Here is a 12,145-nt window from a genome sequence, read left to right as displayed (position 1 = left end):
AGCCCCTTAAATACAGATGCTCTCTTGGAACCATATTTTTCTGTTTTTACTTGTTCTTCCACATTTAGTTGTCAGGACTTCAGCAATCACTTCTCTTATGAATACTCCTAAGCCTATTCTCCAGTCTTGATCTCTCTCCAAGTTTAATTTCCAGACTAACACACCATTCCCCACAAAAATTAACCTGGCTTTAATTCATAAACTGGATTAGAAGTGAAAAGAGGCAGAAGCTCATGATAGAAACTATCCAAAGAAAACTATACCTGTGCTGGAAACCTGAATTAGAGAAGGAATGGAATAAATATAAGACATTGCCAAGAAAGAATTAATAGGATTAAAGTGACCAAATAGAGATCAGAGATAAAGGAGAGGAGAGAGTCTAAGACAGCTATGGTTTTTAGCATGTGTACTAGGAGAATTGGTGGTAAAGAAAGAAATAGAGAAATCAGAAGGAAAAGGTGTAGTTAATATTGCCATTTTTAGATGAGGAATCTGAAACTCAGAAATATTGAATAATTTGCCCAAAGTCCCCAAGTGTCTGAGTTGAAAACAGCTACTCTGCATCCACTATATTGCTTGATCAACAGAATCAAGCAATCTGAATCTGGATATTTTTTAGCAATGGCCATGATAATCCAGCCCTAAACCTAACCACCCCCTTACTTTTTCACTAAGTAAAACTTTACTTTTCACTATGCCCCAGTGTAAACTTTCTGTCCTAGTAAGCTCAGGCTGCTCACAACCTGTCACATATGTCACCCTCATTCTAACTCCATGCCCTTGCCTTGAATGAACCCTCTAAATCTCAGCCCTAATCCAAAGACAAGCTCCAGTTTTACTTTCACCAGAAAATCCTTCCCATTTGTTCTAACCCACAAGGATATGTTCCTTTGGCTTTGCCAACAAAATGAATGCTTGGATCTACACTACCTTGTACCTCTTTCTAAATACCCTCCCAATAAGGATTTCCTTGAGGAAAGGATCTGATATGGTAAACTCCTTTTCTCTCCTCCACAACAAGGAGGAGTTCACTTGAGTAGAGATATCTCCATTCATCTTTCTAACTGCTGTGATGTACCAAAGGAGGGTAGGACTCAAGTTAGTCAAGATGGAATGTTATTATTCACCAGATTGTGCTTGATGAGTTCTTTAGCAAATTCAAAGGAAGAAGAAGCGTTGTCCATCAAGCTTTTGAGTTCTGCCTGAAATTGAAAAAGGAAAGGCTTATGAAGATAACAAGTGAAAGTTCTTACACCACATATTTGCACAGTGTTTTATAGTTTACAAAGAATTTATCATACAATTTCATCTGTTCTTCAGGACTAAGAAATAGTCAATATAATTATTATTATCCTCATTTTACAGATGAGAACATTGAGGCTTATAAACATTAAGTGACTTGAACCTTACACTAAGCAAGTTTGAAACTGGTGAACCCAAGTCTGAAGACTACTAGAGTTAGTCTTTTCTTTCAGGAATAAAAGTGATAAGGGAGCTAAACTTTTAACAACTGAGGTTGATTCTTCAGTCTGACCATTCCATCTATATCCTGAATTCTCATAGTACTTCCTTCCTGCCGAATTGGACTTTATTTACATAACTCAATTAAAACACCTTCTCCCTTCTGTTTTATTATTTATTAGACCTACCAGATCTCTTCTGTATTCTCCTGCCCCCTTAATTCATTTAGAACAAATGGTTACCCATTTCCAGTGTCTTCACTAATACCCTAGACTCACCTACTTCCTCTTTCTGCTATTCCTACCTTGCCCATCTATAATTTTGAGTAATCCTCCTCTCCTCCTTTTTCTACTTCTATCAGTGGTTAGCTAAGCTTTTCTGGATACATAATTAAATTCTTGACTGTTCTCACTAACTACTACAAACTTGTTCTACCTGATCTCATAAACGCACGTCTGCTCAGCAATCCTTTCATTAATCTCTGCTCTTGTCCACAGCAGCAGTTCCAAAGTGCTGGGTAATATCAGGTTAGAACAGCAGTTTTCAAGCTTTTTGATCTCAAGATCACTTTTATAAGCTTAAAAATAATTAAGGATCCCAAAGAGCTTTTGTTTATGTAGGTGATAGCCATCAATATTTATTAAAAATTAAAACAGAAATTTTTAAGTATTCAATTAATCAAAAATAAACCCACTACACATTAACACAAATATTTTTCATTTTAAAAAACTGTATTTACCAAAACAAAAATTTAGTGAGAAGAGTTTTACATTTTTGCAAATCTCCTTAATATCTGGCTTAAAAGAGGACAGCTAGATTAGCATACCTGTAACTGCATTTGACCTATTTTGAAACAATTTTGTCTCTGGAAAACTTCACTACACACTTGAGCAAATGACAGTGAAAACACAAAATCTTTCAGTATTATGAGGATCGTTTCAGTCTCAGGCAGGGCTAGCTGGGACTAAGAGTGACGCAAGTGAGATGCCTAGGGACAGAATTTAAAGCAGCACTCGCCGCACATGAAAAACCTCTTCAACATCATTAGCCACCAGGGAAACGCAACTCAAAACCACAATGAGATTCCACTTCATGTCCACTGAGATGGCTAGAATAAAAATGTCGGATAATAACAACAGTTGGCAAGGACGCAGAGAAGCTAAAACTCCTATACACTGCTGGTGGTAATGTAAACTGGTGCAGCTACTTTGGAAAATGGTTTGGCAGTTCTCAATTAAACATAAAGCTACCACATGACTCAGCAATTCTACTCCTAGTTTTATACCCAAGAGAAATGAAAACATGTCCAAAACATGTGCAAATCATGTACACAAATGTTTATAGCAGCATTATTCGTAATAGGCAGAAGGTAAAAACAACCAATGTCCATAAGGTGATGAATGAAAAATAAAATGTGGTATATATAGATAAAATAGAATATTATTTGGTCGTGAAAATGAATGAAGTACTAATACTTGCTACAACATATAAACATTATAAACATTATGCTAAGAAAAAGAAGTCAGTCATAAATGATCACATATTACATGAGTCCTTTTAGATGAAATATCCAGAATAGGAAAATCTAGAGAGAAAGTAGATTAGTAGTTGCTTGGGGCTGGGGGAATAACGGTTAATAGCTAAGGAGTATGGGGTTTCTTTTTGAGGTAATGGAAATGTTCTAAAATTGACTGTGGTGATGATTGCATATACCTGTGAATATACTAAAAACGATTAAATTGCATATTTTAAAAGGGTGCATTGTGTGGTATGCTAGTTATAGCTCAATAAACCTGTTAAAAAATAAAACCATAGGGGCCGGCCTGGTGGGGCAGCAGTTAAGTGCGCACATTCCGCTTCAGTGGCCTGGGTTTCACCGGTTCAGATCCCGGGTACAGACATGGCACCTCTTGGCAAGCCATGCTGTGGTAGGCGTCCCACCTATTAAGTACAGGAAGATGGGCATAGATGTCAGATCAGGGCCAGTCTTCCTCAGCAAAAAGAGCAGGATTGGCAGCATATGTTAGCTCAGGGCTAATCTTCCTCAAAAAAACCCACCAAAAATCTATAAACAGAAGATGAAAGTCATCTTATCTATGTTAGAGTGAAAATGACCTTCCTAAAAGCATGACACCAATGATAGAAACCATGTAAGAAATATTCTGCATGAAATGTATCCTCTTACATTCAAATTTTCTGTGTCCTTATATTTAAAACGTATTAGAGTTTTGTCTTTTCAATCTAATTTACCAATTTTTGTCTTTTAATTGAGAAGTTAGATCTTTCAAAAATAACATAATTACAGATAATTTGCATTTGAAAAAGGCAAAACAATAAGGCTTTTAGAAGTTAATATCAGAGAATCTGATCTTAGGCTAGGAAGTCATTTCTTAAACAATGGTCTTAAAAAAGATACAGAAAGCACTAAAACAAAGAAAAAAATTAATCTGACTGTTTCCGCCTATAAAACTTTTGATAACTGCTAATGTTTACGGAGAGTTTACTATGTGCACCAGCTTAGGACTTTACATTACAGCACATCACTTAATCTGCACAGCAACCTACAATAAGCCCGTACTATCACTTTCCCTATTTTGCAGATGATGTTTAAGGAGGTTAAGTAGTCCACTGAAAGCCACACAGCTAGTAAGCTAGGATTGGAATTTGGGTCTATCCGATTTCAAAAAACCTGTTCTTAATCACTATAGGCCTTCCCAGTTTGGGGAAAAAAGTTCTTTTAATACTTTATTCTCTGAAACCAGCGTTCTCCTTTGCACCAGAATCTTATATTCACTGCTTCTATTTCTTCATTATCTACATCCCATCCCTCTGCCATATCTTTTTTGAAAATTCCCAGTCCAAGTGATTACTCACTCATTCCTTATCTCCTTGCCATCTAGCTTCAATCCCCAATAATGATATCCTAATCAGAGTAGGAAATCCTAGTTATGAAACCCAATGGCTTTTTCTCAGTCTTCGTCTTTATTGACCTCTTTTGAACCTCTTCTTCTTTAAATGTGATTCTCCCTTAATTTGTTAGTCACATTTCAAAATTCTCATTCAGCCAATACTTAGTTGTCATCAACTTTGTGTGTGCATTCTGTCAGGTGCTGGAATACAAATGTCAAAAGACACAGACTTAACCCTCAATAAGCTTGTCTAGATTAAAGATAGTTAGGCAACTACCAAATAGTAAGCATGACTATATATATAATATATAAATTACATATAAGAAGCATGATATATATTTGATATATAAGTATTATATATATATCATGCTTATTTGGTTATACATACATGAAATCATGCTTATTATTTGGAAGTTGTATTACATATATATAAAAAGAGCAAAGAGGAAAGTATACCCAAATTTACAGTAATTTTTAGTGGTTAAGTTTATAAGCTTTAGAGTCAGATAGACAAGAGTTTGAGACCTGAATTTGTCACTTGTTAGTTGTATAACCTTGTGTAAGTTATTCAAAGTACTTTAAGAATTAAGTGAATCATTACAGATTATTTCATGCTCACTATATATTTTTTTTCCTTCTTCTTTTCTCCAAAGCCTCCCAGTACATAGCTACACAATCTAGCTGTAGATCCTTCCAGTTGTGCTATGTGGGACGCCGCCTCAGCATGGCCTGATGAGTGGTTCTGGGTCTGTGCCCAGGATCTAAAGCAGCGAAACCCTGGGCCACTGAGCAGAGTGCACAAACTTAACCACTCGGCCATGGGGCCGGCTCCTCATGCTCACTATAGAAGAGGAGAACGCTATTGGTGTTCGTGAGTGAGAATGAATCATATAATATAGAGTCCATTACACAAATTACTAGAGGAATGCTTGATTTTAAATGGTTTAATAAAATTATCATAAGTAAACACAAACTATACTACTGTTATCCCACTTCTTAGCATTTTTTAGTATCTGACATAGTCATTTACTGCTGGAGTACCTTATAAAATCAATATGTAAACTGCATGGACACAATTTCAAATGAAAAAGCATGCCTTTTGGAGATGGAAAGTTGGTTTGCTGTCCTGACTTAGCACCAGACCTACAGAACACTGGTTAACCAGGCCACCCACACCATTCTGTGAAAAAACACGTGCAGACAAAGTGTTAGCATTTAATAGGCTGGACCTTACCCCAAAATTGGCGGAGTCCCCAAGACTGACTCAAAGTAGAAAGGCAAGAATATATTTCTTTTATTTGTTTTTACCAAAAGGTGAAAAATCTAAAGCAAATCCAGTTTGCTCTGGAACTGCTGATGCTGGAAACTAGCCAATTAGGCAGACTCAAGGGACTCTTTAGTTGAAATGAGCATACCCAAGAATGTATTTTATCTAATACATAAATGGACTGATCGATTGCATACTAAGCAATTCAACTGAGAGACATTCCTTCTGCCACAAGTGACCACCTTTATTGACATAAGCCATGAAAGGTGAATCCAGGTATATGCCAAGGACATGTGCCACTCTGCCCCCTCACCACCAACTATGAAACACTGTTTCACTCAGGAGTCCAATCTCCTGCCAGCACGAAGCACGTTAATAGCGTTCCTTGCTATGACATCTTCACAATAAATTTTGCCTTTATGTAGTTAATTTGTTGGTTTCAGTTTCTTTCCTCCCCCTACTCCGGTGGCATGACGCCAGTTGGAACTGTTTTTTGGGCAAGAGTAGGATTTAAAAATTCTGACACATGCAGAAATTTTACATTTTAATTATGGTGGCTTCTGACATCAACTGAAGTAATGGCCAAGGAAGTAATTTGCAAGTATGGCTCCCTCATAGGGTTAACCTAAAAATATCTGTATATAAAATATATACAGATATATATATCTAAATCAGTATACAGATTTAGTACAGAACATGCTCTCTATTTATATATCTACTAATATCTCTGTCTACATGTATGTATATGCCTGTATACGTGTGTATATATAAATATATATATATATTTTAATTAATGTTATGATAGATTACAACCTTGTGAGATTTCAGTTGTACATTTTTGTTAGTCATGTTGTGGGTATACCACTTCCCCCTCTGTGCCCTCCCCCCACCCCCCCTTTTCCCTGGTAACCACCGATCAGATCTCCTTATCAATATACTAACTTCCACCTATGAGTGGAGTCATATAGAGTTCGTCTTTCTCTGACAGGCTTATTTCGCTTAACATAATACCCTCGAGGTCCATCCACGTTGTTGTGATTGGGCCAATTTTGCCTTTTTTTATGGCTGAGTAGTATTCCATTGTGTATATATACCACATCTTCTTTATCCAATCATCAGTTTCTGGGCATGTAGGCTGGTTCCACGTCTTGGCTATTGTAAATAATGCTGCGATGAACATAGGGGTGCAACGGACTCTTGAGATTTCTGATATCAGGTTCTTAGGATAGATACCCAGTAATGGGATGGCTGGGTCATAGGGTATTTCAATTTTTAACTTTTTGAGAAATCTCCATACTGTTTTCCATAGTGGCTGTACCAGTTTGCATTCCCACCAACAGTGTATGAGGGTTCCTTTTTCTCCACATCCTCTCCAACATTTGTCACTCTTGGTTTTGGATGTTTTTGCCAATCTAACGGGTGTAAGGTGATATCTTAGTGTAGTTTTGATTTGCATTTCCCTGATGATTAGCGATGATGAACATCTTTTCATGTGTCTATTGGCCATATTCATATCTTCTTTTGAGAAATGTCTGTTCATGTCCTCTGCCCATTTTTTGATCGGGTTGTTTGTTTTTTTGTTGTTAAGCCATGTGAGTTCTTTGTATATTATGGAGATTAACCCTTTGTTGGATAAGTGGCTTGTAAATATTTTTTCCCAATTAGTGAGCTGTTTTTATGTTTCAATCCTGTTTTCCCTTGCCTTAAAGAAGCTCTTTAGTCTGATGAAGTCCCATTTGTTTATTCTTCCTATTGTTTCCCTCAACTGAGGAGTTATAGTGTCCGAAAAGATTCTTTTGAAACTGATGTCAAAGAGTGTACTGCCTATATTCTCTTCCAGAAGACTTATTGTTTCAGGCCTAATCTTTAGGTCTTTGATCCATTTTGAGTTTATTTTGGTGTGTGGTGAAAAAGAATGGTCAATTTTCAATCTTTTGCATGTGGCTGTCCAGTTTTCCCAGCACCATTTGTTGAAGAGACTTTCTTTTCTCCATTGTAGGCCCTCTGCTCCTTTGTCGAAGATTAGCTGTCCATAGATGTGTGGTTTTATCTCTGGGCTTTCAATTCTGTTCCATTGATCTGTGGACCTGTTTTTGTACCAGTACCATGCTGTTTTGATCACTGTAGCTTTGTAGTATGTTTTGAAATCGGGGATTGTGATTCCACCGGCTTTGTTTTTGCTCAGGATTGCTTTAGCAATTCGTGGTCTTTTGTTGCCCCATATGAATTTTAGGATTGTTAGTTCAATTTCTGTGAAGAATGTTCTTGGGATTCTGATTGGGATAGCATTGAATCTGTAGATTGCTTTAGGTAGTATGGACATTTTAACTATGTTTATTCTTCCAATCCATGTGCAAGGAATGTCTTTCCATCTCTTTATGTCATCGTCAATTTCTTTCAAGAAAGTCTTGTAGTTTTCATTGTATAGATCCTTCACTTCCTTGGTTAAGTTTATCCCAAGGTATTTTATTCTTTTCGTTGCGATTGTGAATGGGATTGAGTTCTTGAGTTCTTTTTCTGTTAGTTCATTGTTAGTGTATAGAAATGCTACTGATTTATGCACGTTAATTTTATACCCTGCTACTTTGCTGTAGTTGTTGATTATTTCTAATAGTTTTTCTATGGATTCTTTGGGGTTTTCTATATATAAGATCATGTCGTCTGCAAACAGCGAGAGTTTTACTTCTTCATTACCTATTTGGATTCCTTTTATTTCTTTTTCCTGCCGAATTGCTCTGGCCAGCACCTCCAGTACTATGTTGAATAGGAGTGGTGAAAGTGGGCACCCTTGTCTTGTTCCTGTCCTCAGAGGGATGGCTTTCAGTTTTTGTCCATTGAGTATGATGTTGGCTGTGGGTCTATCATATATGGCCTTTATTATGTTGAGGTACTTTCCTTCTATACCCATTTTACTGAGGGTTTTTATCATAAATGGGTGTTGGATCTTGTTGAATGCTTTCTCTGCATCTATTGAGATGATCATGTGGTTTTTGTTTTTCATTTTGTTGATGTAGTGTATCACGTTGATTGACTTGCGGATGTTGAACCATCCCTGTGTCCCTGGTATAAATCCCACTTGATCATGGTGTATAATCTTTTTGATGTATTGCTGCATTCGGTTTGCCAAAATTTTGTTGAGGATTTTTGCATCTATGTTCATCAGTGATATCAGCCTGTAGTTCTCCTTCTTTGTGTTGTCCTTGTCAGGTTTGGGGATCAGAGTGATGTTGGCTTCATAGAATGTGTTAGGGAGTTCTCCATCTTTCTCAATTTTCTGGAATAGTTTGAGGAGAATAGGTATTAAGTCTTCTTTGAATGTTTGGTAGAATTCTCCAGAGAAGCCGTCTGGTCCTGGACTCTTATTTTTGGGGAGGTTTTTGATTACTGTTTCTATTTCCTTACTTGTGATTGGCCTATTCAGATTCTCCATTTCTTCCTGATTCAGTTTGGGGAAATTGTAGGAGTCTAGGAATTTGTCCATTTCTTCTAGGTTGTTCAATTTGTTGGCATATAGTTTTTCATAGTATTCTCTTATGATCTCTTGTATTTCATTGGTATCTGTTGTGATTTCTCCTCTGTCATTCCTAATTTTATTAATTTGCGATTTCTCTCTTCTTTTCTTGGTGAGTCTGGCTAGGGGTTTGTCAATTTTGTTAATTTTTTCGAAGAACCAACTCTTTGTTTCATTGATCCTTTCTATTGTCTTTTTTGTTTCAATATTGTTTATTTCTGCTCTTATTTTTATTATTTCCCTCCTTCTACTGACTCTGGGCTTTGTTTGTTCTTCTTTTTCTAGTTCTGATAGGTGTCGTTTGAAGTTGCTTATGTGAGCTTTTTCTTGTTTAGTGAGGTGAGCCTGTATTGCGATGAATTTCCCTCTTAGGACTGCTTTTGCTGCATCCCAAATGATTTGGTATGTCATGTTCTCATTTTCATTAGTCTCCAGATAAAATTTGATTTCTTCTTTAATTTCTTCAATGATCCATTGTTTGTTGAGAAGCGTGTTGTTTAGTCTCCACATTTTTGCACCTTTCTCTGCTTTTTTCTTGTAGTTGATTTCAGTTTAATAGCATTATGATCAGAAAAGATGCTTGATATTATTTCAACTCTCTTGTATTTATTGATGTTTGCTTTGGTTCCCAAAATATGGTCAATCCTTGAGAATGTTCCATGTGCACTTGAGAAGAATGTGTAACCTGCTGTTTTTGGATGAAGTGTTCTATATATATCTATTAAGTCCATCTGGTCTAATTTTTCATTTAATTCTATTATTTCCTTGTTGATTTTCTGTCTGGATGTTCTGTCCATTGGTGTTAATGGTGTGTTGAGGTCCCCTACTATTATTGTATTGTTGTTGATGTCTTCTTTTAGTTCTATTAAGAGTTGCTTTACAAATTTTGGTGCTCCTGTGTTGGGTGCGTATATATTTATAAGTGTTATGTCTTCTTGGTGGAGAGTCCCTTTTATCATTACATACTGTCCCTCTTTATCTTTCTTTATCTGTTTTGCTTTGAAATCTACCTTGTCTGATATTAGTATAGCGACACCTGCTTTCTTTTGTTCATTATTAGCTTGGAGTATTGTTCTCCATCCCTTCACTCTGAGTCTGTGTTTGTCTTTGGGGCTGAGGTGTGTTTCCTGGAGGCAGCATATTGTTGGATCTTGTTCTTTGATCCATCCTGCCACTCTGTGTCTTTTGATTGGGGAGTTCAATCCATTTACATTTAGAGTGATTATTGAGATGTGGGGGCCTACCACTACCATTTTGTGTCTTGTTTTCCGGTTTTCTTCAATTTCCTTTGTTTCTCGACCCATGGTTTAATCTGTTCTGATGTAGAGCTGCTACTCTCTGTTGTTGTCCTTCTACTTATCTCCTCTGCTCTTGGTTTTGTAGCCCCTTTCCTTTTTTGGATTTTTCAGGAATGAGGGTTTTTCTGAGGATTTCCTGTAGAGGAGGTTTTGTGGCAATGAACTCCCTTAATTTTTGTTTATCTTGGAAAGTTTTTATTTCTCCATCGTATTTGAAGGATATTTTCGCTGGGTAGAGAATTCTCGGCTGTAGATTTTTGTCCTTCAGATTTTTGAATATATCATTGCACTCTCTTCTAGCCTGTAAAGTTTCTGCTGGGAAATCTGCTGATAGCCTGATGGGGGTTCCTTTGTAGGTTAGTTTCTTTTGCCTGGCTGTCCTTAGTATTTTCTCCTTGTCGTTGACTTTTGCTAGCTTCACTACTATATGCCGTGGAGTTGGTCTTCTTGCATTGATAAAGTTTGGAGATCTATTGGCTTCTGTCACCTGAAGGTCCATCTCTCTCACCAGATTTGGGAAGTTCTCAGCCATTATTTCTTTGAATAGGCTTTCTGCCCCTTTCTCCTTCTCTTCTCCCTCTGGTATACCTATAATCCTTACGTTGCATCTCCTAATTGTGTCTGATAATTCTCGGAGAGTTTCTTCATTTCTTTTTAGTCTTGCTTCTCTCTCCTCCTCTGCCTGCAGCAATTCTATATTGCCATCTTCCAAATTGCTAATTCTTTCCTCCATATTATCAGCCCTACTGTTCAGAGCATCTAGATTTTTCTTAATCTCCTCTATTGTGTTCTTCATTTCCAATATTTCTGTTTGGTTCTTCTTTATCGTATCAAACTCTTTTGTGACATAGCTCCTGAAGTCGTTGAGTTGTCAGTCAGAATTTTCTCTTAACTCATTGAGTATTTTAATGATGGCTGTTTTGAAGTCATCATCATTTAGGTTATATATCTCATTTTCTTTGGGATTGTTTTCTGTGTATTTGTTACTTTCTTTCTGTTCTGGAGATTTAATGTATTTTTTCATATTGCTTGATGTTGTTGATTTGTGCCTCCGCATGGAGATAGAGTTTAGTTGCTCCTTTCACTTGTTTCAGCTGCTGCGGTGGGGGAGCAGCTGTTTATACTGCACCAACCAGGAACCCTGTCCGCAGTTGCTAACTGGGCCTGGGCCCCTCCTCATAGCCACAGTGGTCCTTTGGATTCCCTCCTCTGCCGTGGGGGCCGTCACAGGGGGGCTTCAGGCTGCTGGTGCCTACTGTTGCAGCCCACCTAGATGTGCTCCCTCCTTGGGGTCTGCAACGGTGTTATGGGCTTTTCCAGCAGCCAGGGGTGGGATCACTTATATTTGTTGCTCCGTTGCTGTCGGCACCCACAAAATCTCACTTGTCCTCTATGGGTCGCAGGAGAGCTATTGGCATCTTCTACAGTCTGTGGTTAATTCACCTAGCTATGCTGCTTTTGCCCTGGGGTCTTCCAGCCTTGTGGCTGCCAGCTTGGTGCCTTCTACTGGTGCTGTGCAGAGGCTTTCCCTAAGGCTGCTGTGAGCCTGTAGAGTTTCCCCCTAGGCTACGAAGCTGGGTCTCTGGAACTCCCCCCAGCCCCAGTCCTCTCCGAGATCTCCGGCTATCCCTAGTCCCACGGGGTGGGCAACGGCAGCTGGGGGTCGCCCCGCCCTCTGGGATTCTCTCCAGGGCTTTCC

General features: G+C 37.9%; 1 protein-coding gene across 1 annotated transcript in view; it reads right to left on the bottom strand.

Moving 5' to 3' along the window:
• IFT56 (intraflagellar transport 56) overlaps positions 1–12,145 on the bottom strand; it is a 48,003-nt gene that overhangs the window by 22,969 nt on the left and 12,889 nt on the right. The window contains exon 8 of the mRNA XM_014859267.3: positions 1,128–1,202. Within this exon, the coding sequence (XP_014714753.1) occupies positions 1,128–1,202 (75 nt within the window). The remainder of the gene's footprint in view (positions 1–1,127; positions 1,203–12,145) is intronic.

The sequence above is a fragment of the Equus asinus genome, chromosome 1, assembly GCF_041296235.1.
Source record: "Equus asinus isolate D_3611 breed Donkey chromosome 1, EquAss-T2T_v2, whole genome shotgun sequence".
NCBI lineage: Eukaryota > Metazoa > Chordata > Mammalia > Perissodactyla > Equidae > Equus > Equus asinus.
Note: the sequence above shows the minus strand (reverse complement) of the source record. Positions and strands in the feature narration are given on the sequence as shown.